The following is a 24,135-nucleotide window of genomic DNA, read 5'->3' on the forward strand; positions in this document are numbered from 1 at the left end:
ACAGACACACAATGAGAGAAAGACCTTGGCCCAAAGAGCTCACGATCTAAATAGACAGAAGGGTGCGAGGAGAAACAGAAGCATCAGGAGGGAAAGGGAATCGCTCAAGGTCAAAGCTGGGGATAGAACCCAGGAGTCCTGGCTCCCACCCCAGTGCCTGCCCACTAGACTCCATTTCCTCTTTTTTAAGCTCTATATTATGCTTCACTCACTGGCAGCTTCCAAATGGACTGACCCAGTCACTCACCTGCTCCAACCTCCATTTCCTCTGAGCCCTGTGGATCCGGGACACTGGACTCCTCCCCTGGTTCCATCTGCGTCTGGGTCAGGGGCCGTTAGCCCTGTTTGGAGCAAGCAAAGGGGTGAGATGAGATCCCTTCAGGGACCATCTGCATGATCTGAGCCCCAGCTCCTTCTCCCCAGAGGGGGCATTGGGGAACCCCCCTGGAGATTTATTAGAGTGACGAAAACACCTGCTGCCCCCTACTGGATATTAAGGGATTTGTGAGTCTATCATATGGCCTCTCTTAAATGCCCAGCTCCTGGAAGCAGGAGATTGAGTGAAAGTTGCAACTTTTGTTCTTAAAAGCTGAACCCCGTATAGATCATTTTTAGGATGCTCTTGATTTCTAAGCCAGCCTCATGAGTTTTTTAGTACTTGGTGGCTTGGTGATGCTGTTTGTTCACTGGAAACAAACCATAAATGCACAATGCCAGGTGTTACACATCCTCTTACAAATCACTTTCAAAACACTAATGAAAAGCCAGCTCTCATACAGTGCTTTTGACCCATGATCTCAAAGCTCTTTATAAAGCAGGTCACTATTGTCCCCATTTTACAGAGGAGAAACTGGGACACAGAGAGGGGAAGGATTGCTCAAAGTCACCCAGCAAGTGAGCTGGGAATAAAACCCAGGAGTCTTGGCTCCTAGCCCCTCCTCCACTGTAACTGACTAGACCCCACTCCTCTCCCAGAGCTGGGCTAGAACTCAGGAGTCCTGGCTCCTAACCCCCACTACTCTAACCTACTAGACTTCATGCCCAAACCAGAGCAGGGATAGAAACCAGGAGTCCTGGCTCCCAGCCCTCAACTCCTGCTCTACCCACCAGATCCCACTCCCTTCCCAGACCCATGGATGGAACCCAGGAGTCCTAACTCCCAGTCTACTACTCTAACCTCCTAGGTCCCACTCCCCTTCCAGAGCTGGGGACAGAAGCCAGGAATACCCATCGCTCCAGGTACTCTAGCCCAGGAACCAGGTGAGGGCACTCTGAAAACACAAGGAAGGAAGCCTGGGGAAAAATCAGCCCAGACCACTCAGGCTCTTGGACACTGTGGCCAAAATCCCTGATAGAAAATCCCACTGAATGAAGGGAAATTGGGCCCCCAAACCTCTCTTGGTCTCTAGTGCCCTGGAGCATCAGCTTTCAAGTGGTAAATGGCGAAATCATGGTGAGAAGTCGCTTCTACCCACCTTATTGTAGATTGTTGTCTTCCAGGACACCATGCCCCACCCTAAGCGGCTGCACTGTAGACACCGGTGTGTGTGGGTATGTGTGCATGACAGAAAAGCTTTAGGAGGCTTTGATCATTGTCAGTGAGACAGAGGAGATTAGAACCCAAACATTAAATGGCTATTGAAATTAGTCATAAGGGCAGACTGGTCCAGTGGGCAGGCCACTGGAGTGGAACTCTTAGGTTCTTGCCTAACTTGGGGACAGAAGTGGGGTCTAGTGGTTAGAGCAAGGGAGAGACTGGGAGTCAGGACTCCGGGTTCTATCTCAGCTCTGCCACTGACTTTGGGCAAGTCCCTTCCCCTCCCAATGCCCATTTTCCTTCCCACTTCTTGTCCATTTAAAATTATAGGCCCTGGGGCAAACTGAAAAATTGATCCTCCAGAACCTGCTGCGTGACACACAGCAAGAGACAATCCCTGCCCCAAAGAGCTCCCAATAAATCCATGCTTCTCGCAGCCCCTAGGCAGGCTATGAAAGGCCAATCAGGGGTCCTGAGGCACTGCAAATGTTATTACAATCTCTCTCCCGCCACACTCTCTCCCCCACATACCTTGACCCTTCAAGGTCAAATATTTTCCATCAACCTCTCAAAATAAACACTGCATTATATATCTACAGTTAGCATTGTTGTCAGTGATAGATGATTTTACTACACCTCTACCCCGATATAAAACAAATTTGGATACAACGTGGTAAAGCAGTGCTCCGGGGGGGAGGGGCTGCGCACTCCGGTGGATTAAAGCAAGTTCGATATAATGCGGTTTCACCTATAATGCGGTAAGATTTTTTGGCTCCCGAGGACAGCATTATATCGAGGTAGAGGTGTATTAATTTGATATCAAAGCTGAGTGGGAAATCACAAAAAATGTTGATTTCAATTAAGGGGTGACTGACCTGGGAAGGTTGAGAAACACCGGTGTGTGTATACGAAAGGTGGGGTGGGAAACAAAGGCACCAAGAGGGGAAGGGACTTGACCAAGGTCAGTGGCAGAGCCAGGAATAGAAACCAGTCATCCTGACTTTCAGCCACCCCCTTTCCCCTAACCACTAGACCCCACTCCCCTCTGTCAGCTGAGAAAGCAACCTAGGCATCCTGGCTCCCAACTCCCCTTGCTCTAACCACTAGACCCCACTCCTCTCCCAGAGCTGGGAATAGAGCCCAGAAATCCTGACTCCCAGACTACTGCCCTCTCCACTGGCCTGTGCTGCCCCTCATTAGATCTTTTGGGGTGCTAGCCCCCACCCCATGTAATCAGTCCCTGTAAGTAAGTACCTGCTGTACGAGAAGACCTGTGCTAATGGGGGTGGTTCGGCCAAACTCCTGATTCACAGCAGGAGCCCTCACCCAGCTGCCCATGCCATCTCTGTGACAATGACCCTGCATGATGCACAACATCCCAATAACTCCCTTTCCAGAGACCCCATAGCATTAAATTGCCCTTGCACCCTCAGCACGACAGGAATTGACAAGGTGGGGGAGGTAATAGCTTTTATTGGACCAATTACTACTGGTGAGAGACACAAGCTTAAGGCCAGACCTGAAGAAGAGCTCTGTGTAAGCTCAAAAGCTTGTCTCTCAAAGTTGGTTCAATAAAAGATATTACCTCACCCACCTTGTCTCTCTAATATCCAGGGAGCGTACAACAACACTGCACACAGGAATTACCTTGACTATCCCCACAGGCCTGGGCGCACATACAATCAGCTCCCAAAGGACTTTACAGACCGTACCCGCTTTTTTGTTTGGAACATTGGAGGTAATTGTACACACATGGCACCCACTGAAATGCAGCTGCCTGAGGGATGGGGATTGTTTATACAGGATCCCTCATCCGGAGCAGTGATGCAGCCACTGCTGGAGTGCAGCACAGGGGGCATTTACATAAGATCCCTCATCCAAAGCTGAGATGCAGCCACCTCTGGAGTGAGGTGCACAGGCTGTTCATACAGGGATCCCTCGCCTGGCACTAAGATACAATTGCCTCTGGGATGGAGCAGTTCATACAAAACTCTCTCATCCAGTGCTGAGATACACACGTCACTGGGGTAAGGCACAGGGGCTGTTTACTCAGGCATCCCTCACCTGGTGCTAGGATGCAGCCTCCTCTGGGGTGGGGCACAGAGATTGTTCACACACAGATCCCTCACCCCAGTCCTAAAATGCAGTAAGACCTAATGGATGTTGCCAGTCAAAGGCAGTGGGGCTGATGCCGGACACTGGGGTAGGACAGAGATGCCCCAGCACAGTGTGTGTGTGTGTGGTGGTGGTGGTGGGGGGGGGCGGATCTATTCCGGGCCCCGTGATCTGCAACCAGGACTGGACTGGCTCTTTTCCCCCAGGCCCTCTAGGGCTGCCCCTTCTGGGCACTCACCTGGCTCTCCACAGGGCACGGGAGGAGGATGCAGGCAGAGGCTGGGGGGTCCTGCAGCAACAGCAGCTGGCTAAGAAAGGAGAGCGCAGCCTGGCCCCTTTGTGTGGCTTCCCCTGCAGGGCACCCTGGGAAATATCCAGGCTCTCGCAGGTCGCAAAGCACTCTGGGGAAGGTAGTTCCTATGGGGCGGGGACTCCAGAGGTGAAGGTTGCTTGGCTCCAAGAAAGGTGGTTGCTATGGGTCGAGTCCTTTCCAGGAAGCAGTTGCTATGGGGTGGGGGAGAGGTGATTTCTATTGGGGGGGAGGGGTGGTGCCTGCTGCAGGGATGGCAGTTTCTAGTGGCGAGGGAGGCACCGAGGGTGGTGTCTATGGTGGGAGGGGCTTGGGGCACAGCTCCAGAGAAGGTGGTTTTTGTGTTTTGGGGGAAGTACTTTCTATTGGGGCACAGCTCTGGGAGAGGTGGGTTTTATAGGGGGGCTTTGGGGAAGGTGGTTTCGATGTGGGGAGCAGGGCTCCCCCCTGCAAGGTCAGTTCCCTATGGCTGTGCCTAAAGCCCTGCCACCGCATCATGGCCCGATCCTCACTTGGCTTGTTGGTGGCAGAGATCCCCCAGCACCTGGCCCAGCAGCCAGCGTGTCTGCATGAAAGGAAGAGCTGACCCCACTGCACTCTGCCCCACAGAGACCCCTTCTGGGGCAGGGCTGGTAATTAACACCCACCCTGAGATGCAGAGAGCAGTTCCCCCTGCTCGGAGCAATTAGCTCAGTCTCCCTGTAGTCTCAACCAGAGTCCCTGCATCAGTTACACTGCTCCAAGCGATCGGCTCAGGTTTTCTACAGATGCAGCCAGTGTCATTGGATTGATTAGACCCAAAGCAATTCCCTCTCTCAGGTAATTGCCTCAGGATCTCTACAGACTCCGGCCATGTCTAAACTAGTAATCTTACAGCAGCATAGCTGTATCGATGCAGCTGTGCTGCCGTAAGATCTCCCGTGTAGCTGTTCTATGCCGACAGAGCTCTCCTCTCGACGTAATTAAACAACCCCCACCGAGCCGCGGTAGCTATGTCAGCGCTGACATAGCACTGTCCACAGCGGCACTTCTGTCAGTCAAAGGGATTTTTTTTTCCACACCCAAGTGACATAAGTTATAGTGACAAAAGCGCTAGTGTAGACATAGCCTCAGGCAAGCCCCACTGCATTGGTTACACCTGGGCTTTCCCCCTCTTGGAGCGATTGGATGAGGCTCACTGCAGACTGAAGGAGGCATCACTGCATCAGATTACATGTTCAAACTTTTCTCCCCCACCACAAGGGCTGGAAGCTTTTTATTTGAAATGGATAGAGTCCTGCAAATCCACAGGTATCTGCAGACCATTTTTGCAGATTGGATACAAATTTTCTATCTGGACAGGACTCTATAAATGGAAGTTGAGACTCTGGTATAGTAATGAATCCAGACACTGGTGCCAGAACCTGGGCATGGGCCTATACTGCCTTAATCCAGCCCTGCTGGGTACAACCCAAGTTCCCAGTACTGCTCCAAACCGCAGCGCATTATGGATGATTTTTCACCAGCGTCTGAGCCAAATGCACTCAATTCCCACAATCCTGCATGGAGCAATACAGACTGGTTGGTAGCTTCTGGCTGGGATGACCTCTTGGCACCAGAGGGTAGTATAGTGGCCCCAAGGGCATTGTGTGACAGCACTAGGGGAAAAGTCCACCATGTCTGTGGTATGATGCTGCCCTTTGTTGAACTTAGACACAATTCAACCTAAACCAAGGTTGACCCTGGGCTGGTACAACTCATACCTCAATCTGCACATTACTGTAGGGTGTGTCTGAAAGGAGGGTGGGTGCAATCAGCACTGGCTAATACGCTACACATGACAGGAGGCTGTTACTCTTCTAGCTACCTGATGAGCTCTGCAGCAGGAAAGCTGAGGAGCTAAGGTGTAAGGTGAGAAATTCCTGCTCTCCTATAAAGAGCAGTGTGTCATCTCCAGTGCACTGCCCACAGGGAGCCCGTCTCCATCCCTAACCCAGATTGTGGTGACTGTTGTAGCTAGCAGGATCTTCACACATTTAATGGAGTGGGAGGAAGCAAGATCTGAACACGGAGGAGGGACATGAGAGGCATCTCTGACCCAGGATAGGAAAATCATTGGGGGGGGGGGGGGAGGGGCATAGTGCCCTCCTGAAATTACTTCCCCAGCCATCCTATGCGTCTAGGGGATTAAACACTCAGCTCCCACTTGTGAATGGTGCACAGCCCATGCCTCTACCTCCAAGTGCCAGCACAAAATCTGAGCTCCACAACCTTCCTCTGCGTGAGGCAGCCCTCCCACATAATCTGACCCCTTTATTCTGCATCTCATTCCCATGGGTATTGCCACAATGAAGCAGACCTGTGGGCCTATCTAGCCCAGTATCCCCTCTCTGCCAGCTGCTTCAGAAGGTGCATGAATCCCCAGAGGAGGTAGCACTGGAATAATTGGTGACCTTCTGACCCCCTTAGCTAAGGGTCAGCTCAGGCTCTGAAACAGGCAGGCTTAGAACCATTCACAAGCTCTTCTTTATTCTTCATTGTTTAATTCTAGTTATTCCCAATGCCCCTATAAGCATCGGATCCCTTTTTGGAGTCTACTCAGCTCTCGCCCTCAGTGACATTTTGTGGCAACAAGTTTCCCAGACTAAGTGTGCGATGAGTGTACGAAGAAGTATTTCCTTTTGCCAATTTTCAGTTTCTCTACAACCCTTGTTCTTGTATCACGAATCTTGTATCCCACCTACCTTCTCCAGTGCGTCGTCTTTCATCAGGTTCCAGACTGTCTCCTCTCTAAAGATGAACAACCGCAGTCTTTTCAATCTTTCTTAAGACGAGATTTCCCCCTCCATTCTTGTCCCCCATCTCTAAAGCCAGTTGGATTCATACAGTTTGAGGTCAGAAGGGACCACTGGATCCTCAAGTCTGTAACAGGCCAGAAAATCTCAGCCAGAGATACCTGAATCAGGCACCTCCCTTCTATCTGAACTATAGCATATCCTTTAGAAAGACATCTTAAGGCTTAATGTATGAAATGATCAAAACTAAACACAGAATTTCAGAAGTGGGCAGCTCTCTGCTTTGGGAAGGATAGTCCAGTGGTTCAGGCAGCAGCTGGGGTCTCAGACCTACATTCAATTTGCTGCTCCACCGCAGACTCACCTTGGGAAAGTTGCATAAAGCTCGTTCTGCCTCAGTTTCTTCCACTGTAACATGGGGACAATAGCACTGCCCTGCCTGCTGGGATGTAACGATAACTTCATTAAAAGAGAGTGAGATGCGCAGACACTATGGTAAGAGGGGCCTATTCGTACCTAAAATAGATGTACAAAGTGGTCTTAGTAATATCTTTAGTATTATTCTCCACTCCATTCTTCCCTACCATTTCCTCATAAACGCCTTATTTAACCTAATCTTCTCTCCCCACCCCTCTCTATGAGGTTATCACCCATTCCTCAGGCATTTGCAGCTTCCCATTATGGCTTGACTCAGAGGCTAAGATGCGCTTTGAAATATATATATAAAAATATATTCTCACTAGCTGAGAGCTCTTTGGGGCAGGGACTGTCTCTCACTAGGGCTGCTTGAGCCTCCCGCAGTTACTCTAGTACAATTCCACTTCCTCAAGCCAGCTCCTGCATGACTGGATCAGGCCCCTGCACAGATTGAAGTGAAGAGCTTGGCCTCGAAGCATAAACCTCTACTGTTCAAGCTGAACAATGAGGTTGCAGCAGACACAAATGCTCTGGGCCCTGCTGGGGGTAGGAGATGAACTCATCGGGGGCTAAGGTTTTTTTCCTGAAAGAAGGAACAGCCAGGGCCCTCTGTTGGAAATTTTTATTTTGCTGGAAAAGCCGTGGTCAAAACTCCACACCAGATTCTAACAGATAAGCTTCTATGCAAGCACTAGCTGCTTTGGAAACACCTCAGCCACAGTCTAGTCTCAGAGGATGTGGGTTTGAACTGGGATTCAGATCAACTCCCAAGATGACAACAACAAATAAATAAAGAGGAGACTTGGGATTCTCCATCCACAACGTTGAGAAGAGAAAGGAAATAATGGCATGAACTCTATGAGCAAGTTACCTGGAAGACAGTGAATCCCCACCCCAACCCATGCAGAACCTGAGCCCAGACAGGGCCAATGTGGAGTTACGGGAAGAAAGGAACTATGCTTGCAAGTGTGGTGAAGTGCTCAAGGACTGAAAAATTAAGGAAAAAAAAGATACAGCGGGTCACAACTTTACTGAAACACAAGAACCTCCATTAAAAATAAACACACTAGAGGCAGCCAATACCCGTCGCAGGCAGCGGGACGGTGGGGGAAGTAGGACAAACTTTCCCGTGTAATGGGAGCCCGAGGGTCCGCCCGAGAATACGCTACCTGAAAGAAAGCACAATACAGTTTCAAAGGCTTATGTCAGAAGTAGCCACGGTGGCAAAAAGCCCAGAGATCTCAAGCCCACCCCAAGCCCTTGCACTGTCCACACACACAAGCCATGCTGGTTTAAAGTTAGCTTTAAACTGGTGCAAAGCCCTGGGTGGATGCTCCTATTCTGAAGTACTTTAAACCATACAATAACCACGTCCATAACCAATTTACACTGAAATGAAATAAGCCTGGTTTAAAGCCCACCCACTTGTCTTTCTTGCACTAGTTTCGGTCAACCAGTTTAAAAATCACGCCTTAAGTGAAAATTGATGCAACTTTCTAGTGTAGATAGTGCTAAATCTCCATGGGAGTTAGCTCAACTTCACCGCAAGGTAGCTCAAAAACCAAAGGAGCACTTTGCCTAACACGAGACATGAAGCGTGGTCCAGTTGATTGGGAACTAGACTGAGAATAAGGAGACCAGTGCTCTCTTCCCCTCTCTGGGTGAGGAGGAGCCTGTAGAACTCCTGGTTTCTATTCCTGGCTCCGCCATTGAACTGCTGACACACCTGGGCCTCTCTGCACATCTGGTCCTCCTCCCAACCTATTTAGACTGCAAGCTCTTCAGGGCAGGGACTCTCTTTGTCTGCGGAGCACTAAGAACAGTGGCACTTTGATCTTAATTGGGGCTTCTACGAGCTACCATAACACTAGGCTGACTGGGCCAAATTACTAACACTTTAGCTTTATAGTAATTGACGAATCTCCACAACAGCCCCTGGGTGGTAAGACGACAATAGTGAAATGACTCAAAGCTTGTTACGTAGGGACACTCTGGAAAGTGAAGATGAATTAACTAACCGTGTGAATTTTAAGTGGATTAAACTGCATTAAGTCCCTGTGTGGATGCTCTTGTTCAGAATTAAAATAGCCTTACTTTGGTTAGCTTAATTCACTCCAAAGTTAATTAAACTAAACTGAACTGAGGCCACTGTAGTTCTGAATAAGAATGTCCACACAAGGATTTAATGCAGTTTAATTAATCCACTTTAAAAGCTAATTCACAATTTTCTCACGTGTCCCCATGTAGACAAACCCTTAGTTTGCTGTAGCTTAACCCTCACCACAGCCAACTAAAGACACTTCAATTCTGAATGAGAGTGTCCACATAGGGGTTTGATGTGCTTTTACCTCACACTTTCAGTTAATTAGTTTTAACTCCCCAATTGTATCCTTGTAGACTAGACCTCAGAGTTAGACACAAGATTAGAACTCGGGCCTGCCTGCCTCCCAATGCTGCACTTTTCTCTAGTCTAGACCACACTGCCGCTGCCACAGGTTTCACCCGCAGAAGCCAATGGAGCTACATCTACTTCTGACTGTGCAGCACTTAGTGAAAATATTCAGCAGCAGGTACAAGTTAGCCCAAGATGACTTTGAAGTCCCTGGAGTTTAATTTTAATGCTAAGTGAAGTCTGTTCTGTGCTCTCACTCTGGTTCCCATTCAGCAAAGCATGTGCTTACATCCATCCCCATTCAGCAAAGCACATGCTTAAGTTCCACTGACTCACAGCATGAGCTCAGTTTTAAGCACGCGGTTCACTGTCTGGCTTAACTAGGGCCACTAGCTACTATCACGTATATTCTGCTGACAACAGGAGCCAATGGCATTTTGGGAGGCCCTTTGCTCTTGCAATGACTTGGCAGCCAGAGTGCTGAGTAGAAGGTTATCAAACAGAATGAAGGAGTTAAAGTTTTAGCTAATCACTGCTTTGGGGTTTCATTGCCTTCCAAGTGTCACTCCTCCTACCACCTACCACAATCTTGGACAATACCCAGTTTTGCACATCCAGCACATACTGACAGGTTACAGAGCTAGTGCATTAACAAACTGCATTCACAGCCAAATTCCCACCACTCCACCTGTGGAATACTTCATGGGCTTTTACAAGACAGAGAGGTGAAGCTGGTATAAGAGCTCATGTCAGAGGCAAAATGTATTTGTTGATTCAGGCACTCCACTGGTTGAACACAGTTGTCCACATTAATGTGAGTTATTTTGCTCTGCTGTACTCAAGATTCCTTCAAGCTAAAACAACGCAGCACGAACTATCTGCTCTTATCACTGCTAAAACCTGAGGGAACTGAATCAAAGGTATGTTTTTAGAAGGCTCTTGATATTCTAGAGCAGCATGTGCATTCTAGCAGTCTCACAAACTTGAAAGCCCATGTATGATGATGATTTATAAATGTAAAGCCAGACGGGACCATTAGTATATGTGCTGCCACTCCTGTATAACACAGGTGAGAGAATGTCACTCAGTTCCCCAACTTTGAGCCCAATACGTTGTGTTTGAGTAAAGCACTTTCCAGAAGACAGTCAGGCTGGACTGGAGGCTTCATGAAATGGAAAATACACCACTTCCCTTGGGAGTTTATTCCAATGGTTAAATCAACCTCACTGTGTAAAACTTGTGCCTTATTTCTAATTTGACTTTCTCTGGATTTAACTCTCAGCCATTGGTTCTTGTTCTGACTGTCCCTGCTAGATGTAAAAGCCCATTAGTAGCCAGGATTTTCTCCACATGAAGACACTTATACACTGTAATCAAGTCACCTGTTGAGCAGGACCTGGTTTGGGGAGACATAAGGAATGGGACTAGGATGACAGAAAAGGCAGCAGAAAGCTCCCAGAATTTTCTTTTCATTTGTGATTTCTGCCACTGCACCCAAATGTAGGGGTAAAGAGTGAAGGTTAAAAGAAGCCAGGAGCATGGGAGGGGCAGGGGAGACAGGAGAAGATGAGCAGGGCTTGGGAAACAGACCCCTAAAACCTGCAACCCCAAGCCAGGAGTTTGGAGCAGGGCAACAGGTCAGGCCACAGAGGCTAATTTATGAAGACATGGTCAGGATGGACAGCATAGCTATGCACTTGTGGGAAGAACCACCACCAGTGTGTCCATGGCATTGGAAGGGTCCTGGACAGCACCGAGTGTCAGCAGAATATATGAAGGCTGTGGTGGCAATGGGGGCGAGAGATGGTTCAGAGTTACACAAAGGGGAATTAGTCAGGAATAACAGGATGGAGTTAAAGGAAATAGCAGGTGAAAACCTGAGGGCTAATATCCCAAGAGAAGCAGGAATCCTGGTGTTTGAGTTACTTGGAACAGGACAAGACGAAAACCCTGAGAAAACTCCTGAGTTACAGTTGGTGCCAGGGTGAACTTGCTTCATGTTTTAAAGCTTTGCTTTGCAACCACAAGGCCTAACAACTTAAGTAAGCAGATTCTCACACAATCACATGACTGCTGGGGCTTTAACACCAACTATTGTGAGACTTGTGATACAGTTGTGAGAGTCGGCAATACAGAAGTTCCTGTCCATGTGAAATGTACTTTTAAGATTAAAGCAGACAGATTTTTTAAAAATTGGAGTTTACTCTTGTTGCATTTCACTGAAACAATGAAAACAGACTGGTTAACTAGACTTTGTTTAGTCTGTATCTACTGGCTCTCGGATGCTGCAAACAACGTAGGGAAAGATTTCTTTCATAAATCTTACTGGACTTTTAAAATAACAAACATCTCTACTGACCCTAGCATTTTACAGGTTTTCATGCCACAAAGGACCTCCTGTAGTCAGGCTTAATCAGGCCTCCTGTACAACAGGCCAGAGAATTTCATCCTATCATGCCTGGATCATGTTCAATAAGTTTCAGTTGAGCTGAAGTGTGGCTTTTAGAAAGATTTATAACCCTGATTTAAAGATTTCAAGCAATGGAGAATTGCAAAGGCTTGTTTTAAAATTAAGAAGTGTTGGGGCCAAATCTGACTGACACTGTAGTTTCAAATGTTGTTCAGGGACAGGGAAAAAAAAAAAAAAAAAAAAAAAGAAAGAGTCTATTTCCCCTAAGTGCTATTTTATAAGGCCCTTAAACAGGAAGATCAAAATCTCTGCCATTTTAGAGTATGCTGAAAGGTTAGCAGCATTTCCATGGTAGAAATAAGTATGCAAAAAATAATTCTATCCTCTTCTTAAGAATAAATTGCTGGGTGATTTCAAGGCCCATAAAAAAAGGCACATAGACAACACTTCAAATCCAGCATGGAGATATGGATCTTGTCAGCTTTCCAACAGGGGAAACAGTGACATATTCCTTACTGACCTAGAGCCATTCTAGTAAGAGACGGATAAATATAGCTTTAAATCTGGAGTTGCTTTAAAGTCCAGATTTAGACCGTGTGCTAAAATAGCAAAGCAAGGTTGACACTGACCCCATACCAACTGTCTGAGTGCATCCTGCCTATCTCAAATCATCTTCATTCAAAAACATGATGAATGATTTAGGACAGGACAAAAGAGCTGGGCTCACTCAACACTGGCAAAAGGGATTATTCTAAAAGACTCCATGCCCGTCCCATGTGAATGCACCTTGTTCTGGCTGCTTTATGGTATAGGCAGTTCACTGAAGTGCAAGTCCTCCATTAATGTGGTAAAGGTGTCAGGCTTTTCCAAGCAACACTAACAATATGCTTTCACTGGGCTAATGTTGGTAGATCACTGACAGATGCTCGTGGAAACCCTGGTAAATCTTACTGTGCATCAAGCCAAATTTATACTCCTGCAGCACATATGTCCTGCCACTCACAAAGCTCTCACCTCCGACTCAAAACGCAGAGTACCGCGCCCTGTCCGCATACGACTCCCGCTCGAACCGCTGAACGTCGTAGAGGGAGGCCCGAGCGACCGACGAGACTGGAGACAGCTGACAACGTTCATAACCGTACGCCTCTCCGACGGTGGTGGCCGCGGTTGCCGTGCGACGCAGGGGGCTTCTATCCCGGGTGTAATAGGTGGAGGATGCGGCTGCTGCAGCGGCAGTTGCAGCTGCAGCTACTGCTGCTGCTGCTGCTCCCGGGGTTGGCAGCAGCGCTCTATCATAAGGGTCTAGGGTAGTAGTGAGGCGATTGGCCATGGCTGTGGTGGCGGCCATGGCTGTGGTGGCGGCCATGGCTGTGGTTTGTACTTGGGAGTATTGCGCATACTGTGAATACTGGGCCATTGTTTGCTCTGCATAGGCGTCGTATGCAGATGCCGTAGCATAGGGCCTCACGCGATATCTTTTGTAGTAGTCGACCATTGCTCCATACCCATCATCGTAATACATGGTCTCCCCATAGCCCGCGGGGTAGGGAGTGCGCACCGCTCCGTACTGCTCATTATAGGTTTCGGTAAAGTCAGGCACTTGCCCCGTGCGATCTACCGGACACTCTTTAGACCAGTGCCCTTCTTTCCCGCACCGATAGCAGCCGCTCTTGTCTCCCATCCCAGGTATCGTCCGAAGCCGACTGGTGGACAACTGCACGCGCATCCGCTTGCCTTTAAGAAACAGACGCAAGAATGGTTGCTATAATAAACTGACTCCACATGGAAAACCGCAAGATTTGCAGTGTGCAAGAACCAAGTAACTCAAACATCTCGTTCCCTCAGCAGCCAATCAAAACCTAGCCTTTCCACAACCTTCCGCAGCACTCACAATGGGAAGGAATCCCGATTGGCCAAGGTTAATGGTTTTACAGTAAGAATCATGCCATGAATAAAAAGCAAACCTCTCCTGAAAAGTAACAATCGAGTGGCATTAAGGCCTGTTTCAGGAAGATACTTAGGCCCTGATCCAGATAGCTTCTTGACAGATGTGAACCTTTAGCCCTGCTATTCATGTGCTTAAAGTTACACATTTCCGTAGTTCCTATCTTGATCCGGACCCAAGTCTGCTCCAAGACCAGAATGTCAACTCCTTCCTCACACTGGTGAGCAGCTACTTATCTATCTAGGGACCTATATGGCCCCTGTAGGGTCTGAGCGCTTCACAAGCATTAGCATCTTCACACCACCACTGTAAGGTAGGGAAGTGGTGTCATCATTGTATAGGGATTGAGGCACAGGGTACATGAAGTGACTTTCCCAGGGTCACACAAGGAGTCTGTGGATGAGCCAGGAACTGAACCCAAGGCTCCCAAGTCCCAAGCCAGAGGCCTATTAGGCCATCCTTGCTACCCTGGGGAAATCACTGGATCTTCTCTCATGCTAAGTGCTCCCCAAGGTGACTATGCAATTCATAGCTTGGCTCTAGACAATTCTTTAATCCAGTCTCTGCCTTTTGAGATAGGGAGGTAAATATAGGCGATATCAGGCTTAAGAGTGGGTTTCCAGAACCTTAAGTTAGCTTTCACACACTCTTGAGAGTACTCCTTCCCTCGCCCCCATAGAGTTTACAAGGACAAGTGGCCTATTACTGTAACTCATGCAGTAGCTCACTCTTTCTAGGCCTGTATGCTACAGCTTCAGCTGTGCAGAACCTCAGTTCTATGCAATGCGCTTTCAGATAGTCAAGCCAATTGTCGCTTATATGGAGCTTTTCTATTTGGAGAGGCTGCACTCCTGAACCCTTCCTAGCATCGACAGGGTCCAACAAGAGGAAACCCGTGCAACAGAGAAAACTGAACAATACTATTATCTCTACACTCAACTGGCCTAGTTCAGCAGCCAGACCCCACAAGCACAAAACTCAGTTGAGTCAGCAGCTGCTTTCTGCACCCAGGAGGTTGGGATTTTCAACATGCTCAGTTCCTAGCTAAAGGAGAAGGCAGCTGAGAGTCTAACTCCTCTGAGCTCCTTTGAAAATCCCAGTCAACATGGCTAAACAACTGGGCTCAAAGTCCAACTTCTCCAAGAGGTAATATCAGATAGAGGAGTGGGGCAAAAGCCACCTACTCAGCTCCCCAAGGTGGATTGGAATAATGGTAGCCAAGGGCAGCATGCAGTGTTGGGACCAGCAAGTTGTATCAGAAGAAATAAAACCCTCCGAAAGCGAACAAGGATAGGGTAATCATGATAACACTACTTGCAACACAGTACCAATGGCTTTATGGGAGACTGGATTCAGAGTAAGGGAGACACAAGGCAAAGAGCGTGACAGCAATTGGGGAAGGTCAAGAACCGCAGCCTGGCAGGGAGGAATGGATTCTGCTCCAGGTGCAGTCGTATGCCATCTGGCCTCCCACTTAGCTTACAACTCAGATCAGCTGTTTGAAGACAAAGCTACTCTTACAGGTTAACTGAACTAAGAATTAAAAGCCCTCTCCTCTACTGCTGGAGAACTCATCATAAGAGCTATATGTTCTCCTTTGAATTTTCAGTTGTGGGGCAGTTAAATCTCAATGTGGATTTTTGTCTGGATGGCCAGTCATAGAATACCCAGAAAAAGCAGCATCTGGACACCTTGTGGCCACTTAACCATTGAGGAATGTAAAAGATTTTCAAAAATAAACATTTGACTAACTACACTCCAGCAATTTTATGAAGCTGAACTACCATCATAGTGACAAGGAAGCACTATGGGTCTAGTGGGCAGACTGGCAATCAGGAGACCTGAGCTCTGTTCCCAGCTCTTCTACTGACCGGCTGGGTGACCCCAGGCAAGTCCCTTCCTCCTTTTCCACCTTTTGGCTATTCAGGGCAGACACTGTGACTCGCAGTGTTTGTACAATGTCTAGCAAAATATGGCCATGATCTGAATAGGGATCTCTATGTGCTACTGTAATAGAAATAACTGTGGTGGTCTTTTTAATTTCTAAAGATAGAGTGTAGTAGGCTGAGCAGAGCTGGCCATCTAGCAGGGAAAGTGGGTCATATCATGAAATCATGGCTGATGAGAAGCTATCCATTTGGAGAAGACAACGTGAGAATGTCACCAACACATCTCTGGCTTCTCAGAGACTGTTTTTGGGAAAGGAGACATCTATCTTCCTAATACCAGGCTGCCAAAATTAGCTTCTCAGATTATGTGGATTTCTATCTGACAGAGAAATCAAGTATATTCTAATGTGTACAGCAGAGCCATCGAACAGTACCCAGCACAACCCCAATTGGGTCCTTGGGCACTATCACAATATGAAGTTACTACTAATGGCATCTGTCCCACGAATCAAGGGGCCTGGGTAATTTAATAATGTCTAACTCTTCAATGGAGCTTTCTATCTGTTACTTCACCTCAACAGTATTCCTATTATTCAGAGGGAGAAAGTAGCACAGAAAGGAGAAGGGACTTGCCCCAGGTCACGCAGCGGAGCTGGAAATAGAACCCAGGTGTCCTGGCTCCCAGCACAGTGTCCTGGTACTGGGCCACTCCAACAGCCCGAATGGATCTGCCCAAGAACTTGAATGAAAATGGTTCTGGTGGCCCGATATCCACATCAGTATATGCTGGCTGTTAGATTCTGGTGTGTCTAGAGAAAGGGTTCTCAATCTGGGGATAGCCAACAGGTGTCAGGGAGTCACAGCCATACTACCATCCCACATTACTGCCTGGGAAGAGGGTTCTGATCTGGAAGAGGTTGAGAACTACTCACCCAGGACACTTGGAAGAACACACTATAGTACCAATTGGAGACCGACCACCTCTTTCAGGTAATATGCTTGGTGCTAAGCTACAATACCTCTTACCAACAGACCAAGCCTCCAACATATTAAGCCTGAAAAGGTGATAAGATTTACTGCCCAAGTTCCTATGAATGTACTTGCAGGGGGTGGTGGAGAGAATTGTGTAAGTGAGGAATTCACACAGGAAAGTCTCTAACCGCTGCACCAGCAGAGGCTAAATACAGACATTCCAGGGGACACTTATGAAATTGCAGAGAGATTCAAACCAACCAAGCATAGATAAGTGTCCACCCTCTTCCTTTGCTCATGCAAGTGGATGACGAAGTGGGATGCTGTGCTACCCAGTGGGTGCAAAAGGATTAACCCTGCTCCTGGAACAGTGGAGGAGACAGGAGGTGTGTGTGTGTGTGTGTCACCTTGCTGTCTGGGTAGAACAATAAGAGTCATTAAAGAATTGGCTGAAACTGACCCAAATCAAGAGGGCCCAGCAAGACAATGATTCCCCAACAACTGAAGAACCATCACCTAACCGCAGGAAACCCCTGCAGGAGCAACATGTGAAGGGAGCTGGAGAACAAGATGCCAGGGGACTGGAATAAGGGCTGCCCTTTTGGAGCTCTAAAGGTCTGCCCTGAGGGGAGGGAGAGGAATGGAATCCATTGCAACTTGGCTGGCTCATCATGGCATTGGCTCGGCCAGGATGGACTATAGCTTAACTTCTGCATCACTTTGCTGATCCAAGAATTTTCAGATTCTGTAGCCAGATGACTACCAGATGGTTAGCTTGTTTTGAAAAGGCTGCCTGTGTCGCTGTGAATACTCACAGAAAGCATTGCGCCATGAAGGGTTACAGTACAAGCCTCCGGTAGGAGTCCGGATTGGCTAGATTCACTGCAAGGAGGCAGAGAGAGAGAGAGAGGGAGAGAAGCAGGACTGCAGTGCAAAAAGCCTGGTCTCAGTCCTGGAAGCCACAGGCTTGCCCCTGTGGAACTGTGTGGGTCCTGGCACATTAAAGGGGTCACTCCCAGGAAACTGGTATCAGGCTGGCACAGATCAGACCCTGTGCTCCATGACAAAATGCAGTGGAGTTTTCTTCTAGTAAGTGGTGTTGAGAATCAGCACTATGGGCAATTCTGCTTTACGTGTTTATTGCTCTTTCGGTATTGCTAGGCACAAGCAAAGTCTGGCTCACCCCAAATCATGAGATGGTTTAGAAAGAATCATGCAGTTTTAAATCTAATACATTTTGGGTTCCTTTTACCAGTCTTCTGGTTGGAGCCTTTAGGGATTCAAATTGTGAAGCTTTTCTCTGTCACTAGGAGGGCTACAATGGGATGGGGGACCCTGGTCTTGGAGGACACCCATAGGCTGGTGGGCTTGACAGCAGCAGGTATTCTTCTGCCTGAGCCTGCTGGCCTTGGTGTGGAATGCTCCCCCTCCTACAAGGACGTGGTGGTTCTGTCCCCGGCAGTCTGGACAATGTCACTTTGCCTGCTGACAGCCTGTGCTCATGGGTAGAAGCCCCTGAACAGTCCAATGGAGCTGCAGAAGATAGCCCTGGGTGAACTGCTGGCCAGGCCAGCTGTGGGCTGCAGCACTAGGAAGAAGGGGCAATTGCTTTGTGAAGTTACTGGCAGCTTGTCAGGGAAGTAGGCAGCCAGCTAGAGACTTTTAGCAGTACACAAGAGAGGCCTTCCTTCCAGAAAAGAGGCAGGATACCACAGGCCACATGGGGGAAAAGAGGACAGCAAAGAAAAACTCTCTCATAGAAATAATAGAAATGTAGGACTCAAAAGGACATAGATGGGACATCTACTCCAGCCCCCTGTACTGAAGCAGGACTAAGTATCACCTCACCATCCCTGATAGGTGTGCCCCATATCTGTTCTTAAAAACCTCCAATGATGGAGGTTCCACAATGTCCCTAGGTAATTTGTTCCAGTGCTTAACTACCCTGAAAATTAGGAAGTTTTTCCTAATGCCTACAAAGTAAATATTCCCTATTGCAATTAATAGCCATGGAAAGGCCTGAAGAAGCTGGAGGTAGATGAGCTGAGGATATGTTCCTCAAACAGCCTCTTAAAACACCAGGGTGTGTGTGTGAAATTCTGGTTTTTCATTGACACAAAAGCCAAGCTGTTTGATCATAGACAGAAGCAGCCATGCATGTACCAGGAAGGCCATGCAAATGTCCCTTGACTGCATGGCACTTACTATGCCACAGGTGTCTCTTTCAGACCCATCTTCGACCAGCCCAATAAATTCAGACCAAATTATGCACCAAAGACATTCTACTCTGAAGCAAGAAAGAGCAAGCACCATCTTTTGTCAAGTCACAATGGAGGACAGTGCAAAAATCAAGGAAAGTTACATGATATTTTCCAAATAAATGCTATTCCTCCCACCACCACTTCCACTCCACAAATGCTACCCACTTACCAACCTCACTCCACAAAATATTTCCTTGAGGAGCTTCAAGTTCTAATGAGAACTCACTGATGTCATACCTGACACTGTGCAGAACAAGACCGCCCTTTTGGAAAACTCACATTAAACTTGAAAATCCCAAAAGCAGCTGCTAGGGAGGTGGCATTGAGAAGATGCTTCTGCTTTTTGAAGGACTTCGCTGTTATTTTAAAAACCTCACTCATAAACCCTCCCCTAACTACTACCTTACCCGAGAAAGAAGGCTACCAGCATAATTCCACCCCAGAATTAGAATAACGTCAGATAGCTCAAGCCAAGGACTCTGGCTGGGCTAAAAACAGCTTTACAAAACCCCAGAGGAAACATTTCTAATACATTTTAGTGGAAAGTGTGTTTGGATTTGACCATCATAGATTAAGGCCTGAAGGGACCATTCTGACCACCAAGCCTGATCTCCTGCCTAACACAGGCCAGAGAACTTCACCCAGTCATCCCTGCATCAAGCCCAGAGGTTCTGTTTGAGCTCTAGCGTAACTTTTAGAAAGACATCCAGTCTTGATTTAAAGACTTAAAATTCAAGGTCCAATAGTTTGCTCTTCCACCTCAAGGGCTTCTCCAGCATTTGAACTCAGAATCTCTGGTACTGTCCATAACAGCATAACTCTAGGCCAGCCATTCCTCTCAGATGGGCTTGCTCCTGTCCCATTTAAGCCAATATTTTGGTCTTGATTTCAGTGATCAGGCCAGCATCTGTAGCACTAACACAGGCTAATCCATGAGTTCTTGCAACAAGTTTTTTGGTGGCCTCAGAATGGGGTCACCAACTCTTACTGGTGGCCACACTGACCCTTTTTTCCCTAAAATACTTAATGAACTTTAGGAAAAGCAATTAAATATGCACAGATGCAAATATACATTACAGTGATTTGGATGTGTAGGGTTTTTTGGATTGGAGCCCGCTGCCATGCGGCCGGAGCTGTGGGTCAGTGCCCACGGTTAGTGCCTGCTGCTGCATGGCCAGAGCCCAGAGCTGTGTGCCAGAGCCCAGGAGTCAGCACTCGCTGCTATGTGGCCAGAGGTCTGCAGCCGGGTCCAGCTCCCAGCACCATGTGGCTTGAGTCTGGAAATAGAGCTGTGGGTCAGCACCTGGTGCCGTACAGCTGGGGCAGGAGATCAGCACCAGGGGCTAGGGCCGCATGGCTGGAGCCCGGGGCCAGCGACCCCCACCGCAAGGCCAGAACTGGGGTTGAGAGGCTGACAGAAGCTCCACGGCCAGAGCTGGGAGCCAGTGCCTGCTGCCATGGAACCATGGAACCAGGGGCTGGAGGCTGAAAACCCACAGCTGGAGGCCAGGCAGCATGGCCAGAGCTGGGGGGGGGGGGAGGGAGGAGAAGAGAGAGGGGGAGGGAGGGGAGACAGTACCTATTGCCCTGCGGTTGGAGCCCGGGGCCACATAGCCAGGCTCCTGAAGTTCTGCCACTGGAGCCTGCCACACAAACCTCTTCCCCCCAAGGTGGGTCAAGAACTCACCTTGCTCCTGCAGCGTTGTGCCCCATCTCTCTCCAGAAGTGGTGCAGGGCCAGGAGCAACAAGGAGGGAGGGGCCGATGCTTTGCACCCCCCCATCAGTAGCATAGTTAGGGGTGGAGCGGGGCAGCACCGCTCTCCCACTGAGCACAAGTGGTGCCTTTTAAATTTCTTGGCGCCTTTTAATTTTTAACTCACCCGGCGGCGCTCTGGGTCTTCAGCGGCACTTCGGCAGTGGGCCGTTCACTAGCTCCAGGTGTCTTCGGCGGCACTGAAGGACCCGCTGCTGAAATGCCGCCGAAGACCCGCGGAGCAAGTGAAGGTCCCGCCGCCGAGGTGCTGCCGAAGACCCGGAGCACTGCCCCATCAGTAAAAGCGCCGCCAGGTGAGTAAAAGAACCGCAGCGCGTGGCGCCTTTTTTTTGGGATCGCTCCCCCTGTTCCCTCTACCTGGTTACACCACTGCCCCCCCATTACCACCCAGGAAGCTGTGGTGGCCACACAAAAAGCCCCTGGTGGTGGCATTTGAGAAACGTTGGGCTAGTCTATTTTCATTGTCCAAAAGCAAACAGAATGAATACTGGTAGTAAAGGAGACTGATGTGCCTTGTATCTTACTAACCATAGGATTGCTGGGCACAAGGGGAGTAAATACAACCTTGAAATGTGGTTTTTAACCCTATGGTTCCACATGGAGGTGCTGATTCCACCAATAAGAGAAGCAGGACAATGGCGGAGCTTGTTCCATGTGTTGAGGCAGTTACATTTCACATATGCAAGCGTTTAATGTGAGGGAAAACTGACAACTCATGGGGAAAGGTGAGATTTTTCTGGTAATAATTCAGTTAGCAAGACTGGGGATCAAGAAAGACAATCCCCTCACCCCAAGCAAATCACTTCCATCTTTCTCCTCGTCCTCAGAGGAGAGATTTGGTCCCAGTTCTCTTGCTGCCCAAACTCCTTCAGCCCCACTGCACACTCCTACAACTTTGTTGTGGCGATGCTGGAGCCAAGTTTCTCCAGTCGCTGGCCTCAGAAGTCAAGAGCTGAGTGAGGTAAAGTTCAGAGCCTACCAGGGAAAGCAAGGACTGACACACACACACAAAGCCTCCCCCTTCAGGAGAGAAAGATCCTGCTCAGCATGTTTGGCTCTTCCTGTTTCCCTGGAACAGCTACAGGGATGGTAGGGAAGGCAGGTTCAACTACTCACTTCCTCCAGGTTCCACTGCCAGTGACCAAGCTGAGGAAGGGAAGACCCAAAGGACCCTGTACTATGCTGACTTCAGTTGGGGCTGCTTTACAGGTTTATGATGGTGCACAGAAGAAACTCCCCATTCAAAACCCACAAAGCCACCCGCATTGTCCTCCTTTAGACTATCCTCTGCTGTGATGCCTACAAGACATAAGAATGGTTAAGAGGCTGCCGTGCTGGGGCAGCTGCTTGTTTCACTGTTACCTTGTGTTCTCCACATCTCGGTACTGTATCCTCCTGCTATCTCTTGTCTTAGACTGTAAGCTTTTTGGGGCAGGGACTGTCTTGCTATGGATTTGCACAGCGCCTAGCACAATGGGGCCGAAGCCTCCAGGCATGCTACTGCAATGCTCTGTAACTGAGCAGGAAACTTAAGGCCCCACAAAACTGGATAATGCCACTTTATAAAATATGTTAACTCCTCAGACGACACTGAGTCCGGCATTGCCACCTGGCCCGACATTTCCATCTTCTTTCAGCAATGTGAGAAACCCTAGACAGGAGGGAAACTGAGGGAGAGGGGGGAGTGAGACCCTCCCAGAACAGGGGATGGAACAAGAGACAGGGTGTCTCCCATCCGCTCCCCGCACCTCACAGGAGTCTCCTATCCTCCCCCTCCTGTAAATTTCTCATCCCCTCCCATGCCAACCACACAGGGGGCTGGTACTACAGTGAAATCTAGGATGAGCAGCCCAAACATGCTACAAGATGTAAGCAACTCAGGGTAGAAGAAACAAATGCAAAGTCCTCTGAGGAATAATGGAGTTAGCTTGGTTGAACAGTGCACAGACTCAAACAAGTCTTTCGTGGCCTCTCTAATACAGAATCTGGCTCGCACAGTTACCTTGTAACACTTAATGTCAGGAGTGAGAGCTCACATCTCGAACAGACCCTCCCCATACCTTGGCTTCACACTCAGAGATACAGCCTCGCCATCCTGCATTCCCACCTGACCTGCTCTTCTGGACAGAACCTGGCACTACCTAGTCCTAGTGAAGGCTGCACTTGCCCTGGTTCATGTTTCACCTTGGAACTCTGTGTTGTCTAGGCCCCTGATGGCCTCCACCGCATCCTCAGCCCGCTCCATGTGCACAAAGGCATAGTCCTTCACTATGTCACACTCGATTACCGGGCCATACTCTTCAAACTTGGCCCGCAGCTCCAGGTTAGTGCAGGTGGTGCTGATGTTGCCCACATGCAGCTTGGTGGAGGCCTTGCTCTTGTTCTTGCTGGCTTCCACGTTGATGCAGACACCATGCAGCTTGTGGTGATGCAGGTTACGGATGGCATCTTCGGCCGCTGTCTTGTCTTCGATGTGCACAAAGCCATAGTTTTTGATGATGTCACATTCCAGCACCTTCCCGTACTGCTCAAAGAGCGATCGGATCTCTTGCTCCGTTGCCTCCCGGGGCAGATTCCCAATGAAGAGTTTCACCATCTCAACAGAGCCTGTGGGTGGAATAGTTGAAGATGAGGCACTAGCACAAGTAAGAGTTTGACTTAGTTTCCAGTGTCCCTTGCCAAAAGACATCAGCTGGGGATAAGGCAACACAATGCCGAAAGACTTGTTTTTAAAGGCAACGAGATTTAATTTAACAGAAACCTCCTGTTTTCAAATATCAGCTCTCAAATTCTATTGTCAGACTTAAGAGGGCCACTTTTTATTCAGCTAGTTATTCTTTAATTGTAACTTAAGATAAAGTAATCTGCAATCATTGAGTGGTTATTCCCAGGACTCTAGCCCAGTTCTGGGAGAGAGTAAGGTCTAATGGGTCGGGGGTCCAGTCGTTAAAACGGGGGGGGGGTGGGAGGGAGCCTGGGCGTTAGGCCTCCTGAATTCTAGCCCAGCTCTGGGAGGGGGTGGGGTCTAGTGGTTAAAATAGAAAGAGGGCTGGGAGCCAGGACTCCGGGGTTCTTTCCCAAGTCTGGGAGGGGGTGGTCGTGGTCTACTGGTGCGGGGGAGGCCTAGGCGCCAGGACCCCTAGGTTCTATCCCTGCCCAGTCCCATTTGCGGGGGGAAAGTGGAGGACTGAGACGCCGGTCTCTCACCAACAACAACAGCTCTTCCTCAGGCCACGGTCTTGTCTCGATGACGATAACAAAATGGCGCAGCCTGGTACCCGCTCCGCCCTGCCATTGACCTCGTCTGCCCCCGCCCCATTCTCCCAACGCCACGCTCC

General features: G+C 48.8%; 2 protein-coding genes across 3 annotated transcripts in view; both read right to left on the reverse strand.

Moving 5' to 3' along the window:
* LOC128840304 (uncharacterized) overlaps positions 1-24,135 on the reverse strand; it is a 39,365-nt gene that overhangs the window by 5,921 nt on the left and 9,309 nt on the right. Inside the window, exons 3-5 of the mRNA XM_054034133.1 lie at positions 22,982-23,404; positions 12,993-13,689; positions 248-336 (exon numbers count right to left, since the gene is read on the reverse strand). Of these exons, the coding sequence (XP_053890108.1) occupies positions 248-336; positions 12,993-13,689; positions 22,982-23,404 (1,209 nt within the window). The remainder of the gene's footprint in view (positions 1-247; positions 337-12,992; positions 13,690-22,981; positions 23,405-24,135) is intronic.
* Positions 7,761-24,090, reverse strand: LOC128840072 (RNA-binding protein 4B-like). 2 transcript variants are annotated; one of them, XM_054033560.1, is made up of 4 exons: positions 24,005-24,090; positions 22,982-23,404; positions 12,970-13,689; positions 8,165-8,322 (listed from the first exon to the last, which is right to left on the reverse strand). In XM_054033560.1, exons 2-3 carry the CDS (start codon positions 23,391-23,393, stop codon positions 12,977-12,979), a joined length of 1,125 nt encoding a protein of 374 aa, XP_053889535.1. In that variant the 5' UTR covers positions 23,394-23,404; positions 24,005-24,090; the 3' UTR covers positions 8,165-8,322; positions 12,970-12,976. The 2 variants fall into 2 exon arrangements, with proteins under 2 accessions (XP_053889536.1, XP_053889535.1); XM_054033561.1 differs by lacking the exon at positions 12,970-13,689 and having other exon boundaries at positions 7,761-8,322.

This window comes from Malaclemys terrapin, chromosome 7, assembly GCF_027887155.1.
Source record: "Malaclemys terrapin pileata isolate rMalTer1 chromosome 7, rMalTer1.hap1, whole genome shotgun sequence".
NCBI lineage: Eukaryota > Metazoa > Chordata > Testudines > Emydidae > Malaclemys > Malaclemys terrapin.